The sequence below is a fragment of the Pelophylax lessonae genome (genome assembly GCF_965119305.1).
Source record: "Pelophylax lessonae genome assembly, chromosome: 3".
Classification (NCBI taxonomy): Eukaryota; Metazoa; Chordata; class Amphibia; order Anura; family Ranidae; genus Pelophylax; species Pelophylax lessonae.
Genome location: NC_138770.1, coordinates 395,047,841 through 395,064,099, shown reverse-complemented (window position 1 = coordinate 395,064,099; position 16,259 = coordinate 395,047,841). Strand labels below are relative to the sequence as shown.

At 50.5% G+C, this 16,259-nt stretch overlaps 1 protein-coding gene across 1 annotated transcript in view; it reads right to left on the bottom strand.

The window, feature by feature from the left end:
• Positions 1–16,259, bottom strand: part of ARMC2 (armadillo repeat containing 2) — a 189,688-nt gene that overhangs the window by 102,394 nt on the left and 71,035 nt on the right. The window contains exon 6 of the mRNA XM_082250903.1: positions 9,525–9,626. Within this exon, the coding sequence (XP_082107029.1) occupies positions 9,525–9,626 (102 nt within the window). The remainder of the gene's footprint in view (positions 1–9,524; positions 9,627–16,259) is intronic.

The window sequence follows — 16,259 nt, the reverse complement described above, 5'->3', positions numbered from 1 at the left end:
CTTGATCACTCAGAGCTTCAAGACATTGATTGGTAAGCAGGCCTCCTCCACTGTCCACGACCCCTGGGCACAAAGTGAGTCCAGAACTCCACCCCAGCCCGACAGGCTGGCATCCGTGGTGAGCACTGTCCACAGCAGAGGCCGAAAGGACTTGTCCTGTGATAGGGCTGGGGACCGGAGCCACCACAAAAGATCCGATCTTGCGAAGAGGCTCAGAAAAATCCTCCTGTCCAACGACTGAGGCGTTCTGTCCCACCTGGCAAGAATCTCTGCTTGCAGAGTTCTCGTGTGAAATTGAGCAAATGGGATGGCCTCGAAGGCCGAAACCATCAGACCCAGAGACCGCTTACAGGCCCGTAGAGAGGAGAGATTGTTTTCCCTGAGGGACGTGATCTCGCCCTGCAAGGTCCGAAGTTTGTCCTCTGGGAGAAAGACTTTTGCCTGAGCGGAGTCCAGGATCATCCCCAGGTAATGGAGGTGAACTGAAGGGGTCAGAGCCGACTTCTGAAAGTTGATGGTCCAACTGAACTCCTGGAGCGTCTGAACCGTGACCGACAGATCGCTCGTCAAGGTGGCACACGAGCTCGCCCTCAACAGGAAGTCGTCCAGAGAACCGCAATCCCCTTTAAACGCAGCAAAGCCAGCACCGGAGCCAAAACTTTGGTGAATACCCTGGGAGCCGAAGCGAGACCGAAAGGCAACGCCACAAACTGATAATGCTCTTTGGTCACTGCGAAGTGAAGATACCGCTGATGACCTTCGTAGATAGGAATGTGCAGATACGCATCCTTTAAGTTGATGGAGGCCAAGAAATCCCCTGGACTCAATGATGCCACCACAGACCAGATGGATTCCATCCCTAACTTCTGTACCCTCACAAAGCGGTTTAGAGACTTTAGGTCAAGAATCGGGCGCACTTTGCCCTCTTTTCTGGGCACCGTGAACAGATTGGAACAAAAACCGCGAAACCTGTCCCGCGGAGGGACTGGCACAAGGACTCCTTGGGCGAGAAGATCTTGCACCGCCCCTTTGAGATCTCTCAAACGATCGGGAGTCCGATGGAGATTTGATGGAAAAGAACCTGTCTGCGGGGCGAGAGCAAAATTTGATCTTGTACCCTGAACGAATCAGGTTTGTCAACCCATCTGTCCTGAATTCGGGACAACCAGGGTTCCTGAAAGCAACGCAGACGTCGCCCCACCCCTGAAACGGGTGAGGGCCTCCCTTCAGGAAGAGGCGGACTGGGCCGTCGAACTGGTCTGACCGGCCTTGGTTTTACCGGACCATGGTTTCTCGTGACGAGGTCTTGAAGGATTTTCCTTTATCCTGTGCCCAGAAGGCACGAAAGGACCCACGATGAGCCTTGAAAGAAGGACCCCCGCCTAGCGAGGGGGGATTTCCCCTTACAGGCTTGGGGCAAAAGGGTACTCTTACCCCCCATAAGCCCCTTGATCAACTCATTCAGAGTGTCCCCAAAAAGACGATTACCCACATAAGGGACATCAGACACAGTCTTCTTGGAAGCGTGGTCAGCAGACCAACTCTTCAGCCAAATAATGCGGCAGATTGCGACCCCAACAGCAGACAATCGTGCGACTAAAGGAGCCTCATCCAGGGCCGCGTCACACAGGTACATCACAGCCTGGGTCATTTGATCCACCATGTCAAGGGCAGCCGACTCTGCCACTAAGGTGCGCCGAAGCACCCTGAACCATTCCGTAACAGCTTGAGAGACCATCACTGAAGCAAGCACAGGTTTGAACAGGGAGCCCGCCACCAAGTACATGTGGCGGGAAAGCCTCTCCACACGCCTATCTGCCAGATCCTTGAACACCGGAGAGTCCTCCACTGGCATGAAGGTGGATTTATTCAACCTAGAAACAGTGTGGTCCACCTTAGGTGACACCGTCCAATGATGGTCTACAGGATCCGCAAAGGGATAACGGTACTTAAACCGCTTAGGCACCACCAGCATATGTTTGATGCGACGCCATTGGTTGTTCACTGTTTAGTGAAACTCCTCGGGGCTGGGGAAAACCTGACCCGACTTCTGGGCTTTGCGGAACCCAAAGGCAACCCGCGCACCTGACTGGGAGGGCTCATCGTCAGGATTCAAAGTCTCCTTAACGGAGCTAATAAGTGCATCTACTGCAGCGCGTTCTCGTGCTGCTGTTTTGGAAGACTCTTCCTCCTCCCCATCGGAATGTGAGGACTGGGACCCCTCGAGGGGACATTGTCCGTGGCAACCAAATCAGGCTAAGAGTCAGAAGACTGAGATGGCATCGGCCATTTTTGAGAAGTGCGTTCAGACATCAGCAAATCCACTTTGGACGCTAAAGTCGCAAGAGCAGGAAATAATGAGGCCATGGAAGAGGATTCAGGAGTTCCTGAAGCACCAACCAGGTCTGTGGGGAATTTGCTATCCTGGGACTCCATTTTTGCATAAAAAATTTTTTTGGGACGCTGGCCCTTTATAAACGCCGGTTCCCACGGTCCCACACCGCAAAACTGAACCGCCCATGGAGGCCCTTCAAAAACAGCTATAGCCACAAGAAGAAACAGTGTTTGCAGGAAAATGCCCGAAAAAACAGTTAAAATCACCCCACAGTGTACTTGCCCACCGCTCACACGCTGCTGCCGTGAAGAGAAAAGAAAGGAGGAAATGACCTCATGTACTAGAGGCATATGCCCACTCTGAGCCACAGAATCATGGTGCCTGATAGAAACCTATGGGAGAGGAAGCACTGGCAAAATGGCCGTCGCCCTTACTAGGCGGTCACCCACAGCAAAGATGGCACCAAAATGATAAAATGGCTGCTGCGCACACAAGAGGCCTAAACAGCCTGCCCTCACCCAAAATTGCGGCCGTGCGAACGGCGCCAAATAAAGCAAAAAGCACATGAGCTGGCTACCACAGGGAAACCCAGAGTGTACTCCCGGGATGCAGCAAGCCCCCACACCCCCAGCCATAGCGGTGTCCACAGCAGTGCGCCCCCAACAGGGGCAGGGAGGAAGGTGGGGGGGCCACACCAAACGGCCAGGAAGGGGATACCACAGAAACCACCTTGTACTCCCATCCCCTAAGAGTGGGTCCACAGAACACCCCTGCAGATAATAGTCCCAGGGACACAGGGGTAATATCACTCACCAGTCCAGAGAACGCGGGCACCGCTCTGATACAGAACACCTCCCACCCTGAGTGGGGGTGCCGTCAGCCAGGAAGGATGCTAGCAACTTACGGGCGTTTCGGAGTTGAGACATACCGGCAAAGATGGGTCTCCGCAGGCTCGTCCCCTTCCTAAGGGGCACTGTCTTTGCAAGGCCTGGGCGCACCAATGACTCCACCAGGGACTCCGTAAGGATCTAGATTATCCAGTGCAAGGCCCAGCTCTGCTGTCGCTTGTAGTCCTCCAGGAACTCCCCTGACTAAGTGAGTGAAGAGAAGAAATAAAAAAGCAATTTTCAAAGAAAATAACAGTTTTGAAGAAAGAAACAAAGCAACTGAGACACTAGGTCCCAGCTGGGAAGACCTAGTCTACTCCTGACACTAGGTAGCATAAAAACTGAAGGACAGTGGTAACTGTGTCAGGATAATGGCTGAGGGACGGCCCCCTGGAGGTGTGTCTAAGTGTAGAATTTTTTATTCCCCTTTCAAACTGCCTAGCTTGCTCCTGCAGAGGGCGCAATTACCCACTCGTGAAGGCTTAATGAGAGGCTGCGACTGTCGGAGGACGTAAGAGAAATGTGTTTTAATGGATATTTTGTGATTTTGACTCTCACTGTTAAAATAAACCTACCATTAAAGTTATAGACTGATCATTTCTTTGTCAGTGGGTAAGTGTACAAAATCAGCAGGGGATCAAATACTTTTTTCCCTCACTGTAAATAACTCAACACACTGTAAAAAAAATTTCCTGAGCCTTTAAGCCCCGGTTCACATTTATGCAATGCGGGAAGGCTGCGAATCCGCAGCCTGTTCCCGCATCGCACACGCACCCCCGGCAGTTCACACTGCCATATGCGATACGCTGGGGGTGTCAATGTAATGTTAACGACACCCCCAGTTTGATCGCATATCGCAGTGCGATCGTGCAGTTCGCACAGGATCGGATCGCACAAGTGTGAACCGCTGTGCGATCCGATCCTGATGCGGCTGCCAAAAAGGGACCCTGTGCGTGTTTGCTGCGGGTGCGGTGCGAATTTAGCCATACAAACTGTATGGCTAAACTCGCACCGCACAGCCGATCGCATGTAATGTCGGAGCAGTGCGCTCCGACATTACATGCGAACCCCGCACACGCACAAGTGTGAACCGGGGCTTAATGGTCTCTCGGTCTGGTTCAGTAGGTTACACAATCATGGGGAAGACTGCTAACTTGACAGATGTCCAGAAGACAGTCATTGACACCCTCCACAAGGAGTATAAGCAGGGGAGGGCTGGCAGCCTTAGACCTGGGGGGCAAGTCCAGTCAAGTGGCCCACTGAACCACCGAATGAACTCACCATCCATGCCCACCTTGTTTTAAAACGGATATTGATGTTATATAGTAAGACAAATTTGATACAATGTGGTATCATAATTTAATTTTAATAGCAACAAAGGAGGTTTAACAAAAAAACTCTCCACCATACCCTCCACACCGATCCATACATCCGTGTACCATACCCTCCACCATACTCTCCACACCGATCCATACATCTGTGCACCATACTCTCCACATCGATCCATACATACATGCACCATACTCTCCACACCGATCCATACACCCATGCACCATACTCTCCACCATACAATCCACACCGATCCATACATCCATGCACCATACTCTCGACACCAATCCATACATCCGTGCACCATACTCTCCCCCATACCCTCCACACCGATCCATACACCCATGCACCATACTCTCCACCTTACAATCCACACCGATCCATACATCCATACACCATACTCTCGACACCAATCCATACATCCGTGCACCATACTCTCCCCCATACTCTCTACACCGATCCATACACCCATGCACCATACTCTCCACCTTACAATCCACACCGATCCATACATCCATCCATGCACCATACTCTCGACACCAATCCATACATCCGTGCACCATACTCTCCCTCATACCCTCCACACTGATCCATACATCCGTGCACCATACTCTCCACACCGATCCATACATCCATGCACCATACTCTCCACACCGATCCATACACCCGTGCACCATACTCTCCACCATACAATCCACACCGATTCATACATCCGTGCACCATACTCTCCACACCGATCCTTACATCCGTGCACCATATTCTCCACCATACCATCCACACCGATCCATACATCCATGCACCATACTCTCCACACCAATCCATACATCCGTGCACCATACTCTCTACCATACCCTCCACACTGATCCATACATCCGTGCACCATACTCTCTACCATACCCTCCACACTGATCCATACATCCGTGCACCATACTCTCCACCATACCCTCCACACTGTTCCATACATCCAATCCATACACCTTTGTGGGGTGCACAGATGTTCTATGCAGCCCACCAGCTGAAATCAAGGACAGGCGGCAGCCTGCATGGAACTCCAAACACCTCCCAGAATGTACTGTACATCTGTGACCCCAATGTACAGATCAGAACGCAGACAGACCGGTGTTCTCATCTGTGCAATGAACCTCCATAGATGTACATTTCCTTGGAGGTGCTCTGAGATCTGTACACAGAGCTGCCGGTCATTGATTCTCTAGCTTTGGAATGTATGGCCAGCATGTTCACCAAACAAGGAATTTGTCTTCAGGCAGGCGCGGACTGACAACTCATGGGGCCCCCGGGCAATAGGAGATCATGGGGCCCCCAGGTTTAAAGATGGCTGCTAATATGATGCAACATTAATGCATTAGGCCTACGTGGAAGGGCATGAAGCTCATGAACGTGCAGACAGGCAGAAGACTTAAAGCTGGTGACCCAATAAAGAAATTAGGTCAGTGCCACCTTACCAGCATCATGGGCCCCTGGGAAAAGTACTGCCCTGGGACATTTAGCAGGGAGATGGTGACCTGTGGTGTGCATAGTGCATTGCGGCACACAGTGGGTGTGGATAAATTATGCCACATTTTGGTGTGATTTTTTTTTTTTTTTACAATTATTTTTTTCCATTTTTAGTTTTTCATTTTAATTTAATGATTTTATACTTTATTTTTCACAACGCTGGTGGGGGCAGGGAGCTTTGATGAGATAACAGGGGTCTAAACAGATCCCTGAAGTCTCACATTTGATGCAAAGAAAGGGACTAAGGACACATGCTAAGGAGGAAATGCTGGTGGGTATTGTGTGCAGGAGAGGAGCGTGGAGGGTATGACAATGGGCAGTATGTACAGGAGACAAGTGTGGAGGGTATGACAGTAGGTAGCATGTACAGGAGAGGAGTGTGGAGGGTATGACATTGGACAGTATGTACAGGAGAGGAGTGTGGAGGATATGACAGTGAGCGGTATGTACAGGAGAGGAGTGTGGAGGATATGACAGTGGGCGGTATGTACAGGAGAGGAGTGTGGAGGGTATGACAGTGGGCGGTATGTACAGGAGAGGAGTGTGGAGGGTATGACAGTGGGCAGTATGTACAGGAGAGGAGTGTGGAGGATATGACATTGGACACTATGTACAGGAGAGGAGTGTGGAGGGATGACAGTGGGGCAGTATCTACAGGAGAGGAGTGTGGAGGGTATGACAGTGGGCACTATGTACAGGAGAGGAGTGTGGAGGGTATGACAGTGAGCGGTATGTACAGGAGAGGAGTGTGGAGGGTATGACAGTGGGCAGTATGTACAGGAGAGGAGTGTGGAGGATATGACAGTGAGCGGTATGTACAGGAGAGGAGTGTGGAGGGTATGACAGTGGGCAGTATGTACAGGAGAGGAGTGTGGAGGGTATGACAGTGGGCAGTATGTACAGGAGAGGAGTGTGGAGGGTATGACAGTGGGCAGTATGTACAGGAGAGGAGTGTGGAGGATATGACAGTGAGCGGTATGTACAGGAGAGGAGTGTGGAGGATATGACAGTGGGCAGTATGTACAGGAGAGGAGTGTGGAGGGTATGACAGTGGGCAGTATGTACAGGAGAGGAGTGTGGAGGGTATGACAGTGGGCAGTATGTACAGGAGAGGAGTGTGGAGGATATGACAGTGAGCGGTATGTACAGGAGAGGAGTGTGGAGGGTATGACAGTGGGCAGTATGTACAGGAGAGGAGTGTGGAGGGTATGACAGTGGGCAGTATGTACAGGAGAGGAGTGTGGAGGGTATGACAGTGGGCAGTATGTACAGGAGAGGAGTGTAGAGGGTATGACAGTGGGCAGTATGTACAGGAGAGGAGTGTGGAGGGTATGACAGTGGGCAGTATGTACAGGAGACAAGTGTGGAGGGTATGACAGTAGGGCTTTCCGATCAGGTCCGCCTGTCAGTTTTTCAGGCGGACCTAATCGGACACTCCATGTACCCCTATGGAGCAGTGGATGTCAGTGGTGACATGTCCGCTGACACCCGCTGCTATCCGATCCTGTCCATGAAATCCTATTTTCCATCTGTCTGGAGGATTGGATATGATGAAGATGGACAGGCAGTCCATTATCATCCAATCTACCATAGAGGATAGCGGGGATCTGACAGGTCTGTCTCTGCACAGTGAGCAGAGACTGACCTGTCATTCGCTTGCTTAGCAGGGATCAACGGATCAATCCCCACTGAGCAAAACAGAGTCCGCCAGACAAAACGCCCGTGTGGAAGGACCTATAGAGTGTTTAGTTAGGTGGTGAGTTTTTGATTGTACAGAGTTTGGTTGACACAGGGTTAAAAAGGATGGTCATAAATTAAATTCACATTAAGGGCTCTTTCACACGGTCCGCCTCCGTAGGCGGATCCGTGCTGCTCAGCAGGGATCGATCCGCCGATCCCCGCTGAGCCGGCGGATGACAGCTCCGTCTCCGCTTGCAGTTCGGAGAGAGGGGTCACAGCCCCCGCTGCTGTCTATGGGGGATGGGATGAGAGCAGACCGCCTGTCCGCTCTCATCCGATCAGATCCCTGAACGGATGGAAAAAGAGGGTTTCAATCCGTCCAGATTTCACAGACAGGATCGGATACGGATGGCAGTGGGTGTCAGCGGAGGTGTCTCCGCTGACATCCGCTGCCCCATAGAGCTGCATGGAGGATCCGATCAGATCCGCCTAAAAAACTGACAGGCGGATCTGATCGGATCGCCCGCGTGAAAGAGCCCTAACTGGACATAGTAATTGGAGTTTGTTGGTATAGATAGGGCTGTGTGTCAGTTTGGGAAATGTCTGTCAGCTCTGGGGGGGGGGGGGGGGGGGGCTGCTATCTTAGACACACACACACATATATACTCACAGACATATACACATATATACACACACACACACACACACACACACACACACACACATACACTCTCTCTCTCTCTTCTACTTCTTACTTAGGACCCTTCACTGCAAAACAAATCCTCCTAGCAGAAACTTTGCAGCTTACCTCCAGACTTCTAGAATAAACTCAGCTGACCTCTCTCCCTTCCTGCAGTGTGCTCCGCCTCCCGATCCTCTTATTGCACGGCACTGATGATCAGAGGGGGGGACGGAGATCAGAGTGCAGGAGGACACTTCGGGGGAAGGGGGACTGGGGGAGAGACAGAAACCAGGAATGGAGCTTCTAACTACATACATCACCGGCCAGTGTATGTAGTTAGAAGCAACGAATGCTGCTGTTCCCACAGTGGCAATGGCAAGTAAGCTCCCATTGTAAGCACGCACCTCTTCTTCTTCTTCTCTTCTGCAGCGGCCCGACAGTGGAAGATGGAGGGAGGAGCCAAAGGCAGGTGGAGCCAGTAATCGGCGCGGAGGACGATCCGCTTTGTATGATAGGTCCTCTCCACTCTGCCTCACTTTCCTCCTCTGGAGACCGTCCGTGACGTCACTGGTTGCTAGACCCCAGGCGGCTGGTGATCTAGCAACCGGGTCCCTGGGGGCCATACAAGTCACAATAAATGCATACTGATCGTGAACTTTAAGGAAGAAACTGAGCGGCCTTTTCTGGGGGGGATCAGATCGCCCCCAGGGGAAATTTCCACCCTGCCCCCCGGCCCAGCCCGCCCCTGAGTATAAGTCACAAAAGGTCATTGCTAAAGAGGCTGGCTGTTCAGAGTGCTGTATCCAAGTAAAATAATGGAGAGTTGAGTGGAAGAAAAAAGTGTGGTAGAAAAAAGGTGCACAAACAACAGGGATTTATAGAACCTAGATCAAAAGCAATACTGCTGGACCAGACTGCAAGAGTCTCACAGATATCCACAGGGGCAATGACAGGCTGCATGGCACGTCCTACTAAAGCAAAATAATTCAAGTAGAGACAATAAAGATTCCTAAACCTGAAGCCATGTGTGTAAAGAGATTTAAATTATGTGGTTTTGTCAGGTAGAATACTGGAGAGCTGAAGGAAACGTTCCTACCTTGCTCTGCTGCCTCTAGGTCTTTAAGAATTGCCGATATGTTCTCATTCCAGTAATCTGTCTCCCATTCTGTCTCTGTTTCTTTACCCTTCAGTTCAGCTTCTAGGTAGTCAAGAGAAACAAAGTTTGTAAGAAAAAAAAAAAAACAGATAACTCATTTTAGCTTATTATTAGGCCTCATGCACACCGGATGATTTTACAGCTGCTTCTAGGGGCATATAGAGTTTTTCTCTTTCCTGCCTCTAAATGCCTTTCCATGTTAGCATATGTGTCCATGCACAAAGGCTTTTAGCAGTGTTTAGTGGCAGGAGCTTTTAGAGGCAGGAAAAAAAAACCCCCACTACCAGTGCATCCAGCAAAAAAAACGCTTGACGCTACTAAAAGCTGCTAGAAGCTACTAAAAGCTAAACACTAGTGCTTGAGCATTAATTCATTTCAATCGCCAGTATAAATTATTTATTTTGGTCAATAAAATAAGTTAACGACCAAGAGATTGACGCCCGTAAAAGCTTCTAAAGGCTTCCAAAAGGTTAAAGAGGAAGTAAACCCTCCTCTGCAAGTTGTACCTATAGGTAAGCCTATGATAAGGCTTACCTATATGTACTGTAAATATCTCCTAAACATGCACCGTTTAGGAGATATTTACCTTACATGCAGCCAGTGACGTTACTGGCGCATGCGCTCTGAAGGAACGGCCGCTGGTGCCGTTCCTTCAGAGTCCCGTGCTGTGACCGTCGGCTCCCGCGCGCGTGCGCGGGAGTGACGTCACCGCGGCTTCGGCCAATCAGATGGCCAGATGCCGCGATCCCGGAAGACGGGCGACTGAACATGTCGGCCGTCATAGAGGTGAGCGCACGGCACGGCGGGGGCTCGTTCTAAGGTAAGTATTGCATAATGAGCTAGTATGCGATGCATACTAGCTCATTATGTATTTCTCTTTCAGGGTGAAAACGGAAAAAAAAAAAATTGAGTTTACAACCTCTTTAAGGCCCCATGCACACAGGGCATTTTTGCAGATGCTGTTAGAAGCGTCAGATGTTTTTTTGCAGCTTAAAAATGCCCCTCCATGGTATTCTATGGCCTCATGCACACACAAGGCTTTTAGGAGCTCCAAGTGGCATAGGCGTTTTTAAGCTACAAAAAAATCCCAGGACCAGTGCGTTCTGGAGCTGCAGCGTCAAGCTGTAAAAACATCTGACGCTGCTAAAGGCTGATTAACGTTGCTTATACAGCATTAAGCCACATTATACGTTTTTTTTTTTTAAATCAATGGTTCCCTATGGGAGCCCATTGAATTGAATGGAAGTCGCATCACAAGTCGGATCAGGATGATCCGACTTGTGGTGCGACTTGCGCTCTGAGAATCTTGAGGGGGAACTCCATGCCAAAATGGGAAAAAAACGTTGTGGGGGTCCTCCCCAGGTTCCAAACCAGGCCCTTTGGGTCTGGTATGGATTTTGAGGGGAGCCCCATGCTGAAAAAACGGTGTGGGGCCCCCCCCCAAAATCCATACCAGGCCCTTATCCGAGCATGCATCCCGGCAGGCCAGGAAAGGGGAGGGGACGAGCTCTGTACCCCCCACCCCAAAGCACCTTGCCCCCATGTTGATGAGGACAAGGGCCTCTTCCCGACAACCCTGGGCGGGGGTTGTGGGGGTCTGCGGGCAGGGGGCTTATCGGAATCTGGAAGCCCCTTTAACAAGGGAGGCCCCCAGATCCCGGACCCCTCCCTACGTGAATGGGTATGGGGTACATTGTACCCCTACCCATTCACCCCATAAAAGGCAGTGTATGTAAATAATGACAGAAGACGTTTTAGGACCTGGTTTGGAACCTGGGGGTGACCCCCATGCCGTTTTTTTTTTTCCATTTTGGCATGGAGTTCCCCCTCAAGATTCTCAGAGCTTAAGTCGCACCACAAGTCGGATCATCCTAATCCGACTTGTGATGCGACTTCTATTCAAATCAATGGCCTGAAAGCTGTATCAATGATGGCTCCTAGGCAACCATTGATTTTGAATGGAGGCAGAAAAAAACGCTGCTAAAAGCCGACGTGTCCAAACGTGCAATAACGCCAATGGAAAAAGCTATTAAAAGCACGTTATTACAGCTGCTTTTTCCTGGCGTTATAAGTGGCTCTGCAGCTCGTTTTTTCTGACGGCCTTAAGTCACAAAAAAATAAAGAAAAAAGCTGCTTTTACAGGCGTTTAGGCTTGCATTTCTTTGCCTAAAAACTTGAAGAAACTTGCGTTTTGGTGCTTTTTTGCACTTTTCTTGAGCTTTTCCAGCAGAAGCATTTTTTTTTTCTCACAAACCGTCCCCTCAGCTAATTTTTCCTTTCTTTGTGTGCATTTTTGCGCTTTTACAATAATCTTTTGGCACTTGGGCATCTTTTCTGCTCGAAAGCTCCTCTCAAAAATGAAAGTTTGGTGGGGGGTTTTTCCTGCCTGTAAGAGCATATGCCTGAAAAAGCCATAGGAGTGTATGGACACATTGGCTAACATTAAGGGGAGTTTCCATGCAGAAGAAAATGAGAGCTCAAAAGCCTAACACATAAAAGTGTTACATTTTTAGACTTTACATGGAGGTTTCATGACCTGCATGGGACCAAACACACAATGCACCATTGGATTTGTCCTGACCTATTTTGGTACATTCTATACTTAGGCCCACACAAATATGTACTATGTGGACCCCCAAAGGGAACTCTGTAAATGCAGTTATGGTGTTGTTAATGTATGGCACATGAGCTGCCAAAATACAATTACTTTGCAGCAGATGTCAATTTTCATACCACATAATAAATACTGAAAGTGAAACAAGTCTCTTTGATAGTGTGGTGCACCAGGAACTTCCCCTTTTGCTGTGTAGAAGGAAGTTCCCACTGAACCTATGCAGACATCAGACTTCACATTTGTTCAAATATAGGCAAACCCAGATCTGTGGACAGGTCAGGGCCTAAGATAGAAATAAGAGGGTAGCATGATGGCTTTAGTGTCACATCACAGCTGGTCATATCGTAACCAGGAAGTGCTATTTATCGGCTTTCCTCCATTCACCCTGACAAAGCACGAGTTGAGAAGAGCTGATCGGGGGCTCTCCTGACAGGGGGGGTCTGTACTGATAATCAGCGCATCGATTATCTATGCAGACTCATCAGGGATGCCCACTTGAGCCCACCAGGGATGCCAATCAGTGCTAATTAAAAATGACAATCAGTGCCCATTAGTAATGCCTTTTAGTGCCTCATCAATGCTGCCTATTAGTGCCATCAGTGCCCATCAGTGCCACATAGAAGTACCCATCAGTGCTGCCTATCAGTACCCATCAGTGCTGCCTATCAGTGCCCATCAATGTTGCATATTGATGCCACATATCATTGCCACCTATTAGTGCCCATCAGTGCTGTATATCAGTGCCGCCTATCAGTGTTACATATTAGTGCCTCATCATCAGTGCCGCCTCATCGGTGCCCCTCAGTGCAGCCTCATTAGTGCTCGTCAGTGCAGGAGAAAACTTACTCATATACAACATTTTTAACAAACAAAGAAAACATTTTGTTTTCCAAATTTTCTGTTTTTTTAAGTTTGTTTAGCAAAAAAGAAAAAAACCCAGAGGTGATCAAATACCACCAAAAGAAAACGGAATTTTTGTAAAATCTTACCTGTAAAATTCCTTTCTCTGAGTCCTCCGACAGTCGCCGCCTCTTCATATTCGTCACATATGGGGTATTAGACTTTGCTCCGAAGGAGTAGCTAGGCAACAGAATATGTTAACAATAAAGCTTTAACATATCCCACCCTCAAGGGGTGGTCCCCTCAGTCAATACCCTCCTACTTCCTGCAACCATATCTCAGTTTTAGTGGAATAGCAGTAGAGTATACATACAAACCCCAAAAGAGGGGCGGGGGCGGCGACTGTCGGAGGACTCAGAGAAAGGAATTTTACAGGTAAGATTTTACAAAAATTCCGTTTTCTCTTACGTCCTCCGACAGTCGCCGCCTCTTCATATTCGTCACATATGGGGACGTCCCAAAGCAGTGCAAACATGAGGGGTGGGAAACGCATCCGCGCCGAAAGGCAACGCAGTCTCCACATCAAAGAAAGGAACCTTACCAAAGGAAGGAAACCAGCTGGGCAACAGCAAAAATAAGTGCTCAACAGGAGCAACAACCCAGGAAAAGACAAAAAACCAGGGGATACAAAACTTATCCCAACAGCCAGGAGTCCCCAACAAGGGACCCTATGGAACAGCCGCACTAAGAACCTTGCGGCCAAAGGAAGCATCCGCCGATGCCTGAACATCTACTTTGTAGAATTTTGTGAAAGTGTGTACGGTCGACCAAGTCGCCGCCTTACACACCTGGGCTACAGAAGCCCCATGACGACAGGCCCAAGACGTACTCAGAGATCTAGTAGAGTGCGCCTTCACAGGCACAGGGGGAACCTTCCCCTGCAAGGCATAGGCCTGTTCAATGGTCTGCCTGATCCATTTGGCAATGGTAGAGGCGGAAGCCGCCATGCCCTTCCGAGGACCCTCTGGAAGAACAAACAAGGAGTCCGTCTTTCGAAAAGACTCGGTCGATTTAAGGTAAACCCTAATCGCCCGAACAACATCCAGAGAATGTAGTCTCACCTCCTTTGGATGTTTAGGCTTCGTGCACAACGAAGGCAAAACAATATCCTCGTTAAGATGGAATTCCGAAACTCGTTTCGGCAGAAAAGAAGGATTAGGTCGCAAGACCACCTTATCCAAATGAACAACCAGGTACGGAGACTTGCAGGACAAGCCGCCAGTTCCGACACTCTGCGAGCCGAAGTGATCGCCACCAAAAAGGCGACCTTTTTGGACAACATAGACAACGATATCTCCCTGATCTGTTCAAAAGGAGCACGTTGTAACACAGACAGGACTAGATTCAAGTCCCAAGGGGGCAAAGGATCCCTCCTAGGAGGAACCAGATGCCGCACACCCTGAATAAAAGTGCCAACCAAGGAGTTGGAAGCCACGGGACGTTGAAACAGAACGGCCAGCGCAGACACCTGACCCTTTATCGTAGCCAGCGCCAAACGCTGATCGACACCCGTCTGAAGGAAAGACAGCACACGGGAAACCGAGTACGTGCGGGGTGAAAACCCCCTGGACTCACACCAGGCAAAATAGGCCTTCCAAGTACGGTAATAAACCTTTCCCGAGGAAGACTTCCTCGCGTTGATCAAGGTATGAACAACCTCTGGAGAGAGACCCTTCTCCTTCAGGACCTCGGTCTCAACAGCCAGGCCGTCAAAGCCAGCGACTGTAAAGCAGGATGGTAAATCGGTCCTTGAGACAGTAGATCGTCCCGAAGAGGCAGACGCCAGGGGGCGTCGACCGCCAGATTCACGAGGTCTGCGTACCAGGACCGGCGAGGCCAGTCCGGTGCCACAAGAATCACCGTGCTGCGTTCCGAGTGTAACCTGCGAAGGAACCGGGACAGCAACTGAATCGGTGGAAACGCGTACATCAGCCTGTACTGATGCCACGGGGCCACTAACGCGTCCGACGCGTCTGCCCGAGGGTCGCGCGTCCTTGCCACGAACCTCTTCACCTTGTAGTTGAGGCGAGACGCGAACAGGTCCACATCTGGAAGACCCCACTTCGCGCACAACATCTGGAAGACAGCCGGGTGGAGAGACCATTCCCCCTGATCCAGGGTCTGGCGACTCAGATAGTCCGCCTGCCAGTTCTCCACTCCCGGAATGTGAACCGCCGTTATCGCCGGGACATGAGTCTCGGCCCAAGACAGAATGTCGGCCACTTCTCGAGCCGCTCGGGCACTCCTGTTGCCCCCTTGGTGGTTGATGTAGGCCACCGCCGTGGCATTGTCCGTCTGCACCCGAACCGGGCAGCCCTGCAGCCGGTCCGTCCAGCGATGAAGACAGAGCCTTATCGCACGCAATTCCAGAATGTTGATCGGGAGGGAAGACTCCCCCTCCGACCAGGTCCCCTGGGCGGACAGAACGCCCAGAACACCACCCCAGCCCGACAGGCTGGCATCCGTGGTGATTATCGTCCACGAGATCGGACGAAACGACTTGCCCCCGGACACCAACGGGGACTGGAGCCACCACAGAAGGTTTTCCCTGGTGCGATGACTCAACGAGATCTGAAGATCCAGAGATTGAGGTCGCCCGTCCCACTTGGACAAGATCTCCGCCTGGAGACCCCGCGTGTGAAACTGCGCGAAAGGAATCGCCTCGAAAGCCGAGACCATCAATCCCAGACATCTCATACACGTCCGCAGAGACGAGTTCGGAACGTCCCTGAGGGACCTGACTTCCTCCTGAAGAGTCCTGAGTTTGTCTTCCGGCAGGAAGACCTTCGCCTGCACCGAGTCCAGTATCATTCCCAGATAGGGAAGACGAACCGACGGACTCAGTGTCGACTTTGGAACATTTATCGTCCAACCGAACTCCTGCAGAGTTTGCATCGTGACAGACAGGTCCTTCTCCAGACCCTGACTGGTCGCAGACCGAATCAGAATGTCGTCCAGATACCCCAGGACAGAAATGCCCTGGGCTCTCAATAATGCCAGAACCGGTGCAAGCACCTTGGTGAAGACCCGCGGAGCCGAGGCGAGCCCAAAGGGCAACGCCACGAACTGGTAGTGATCCTCCGCAATGGCAAATCGAAGGTATCTCTGATGACCCTCGAATATGGGGATGTGAAGATACGCATCCTTCAAATCGATGGAGG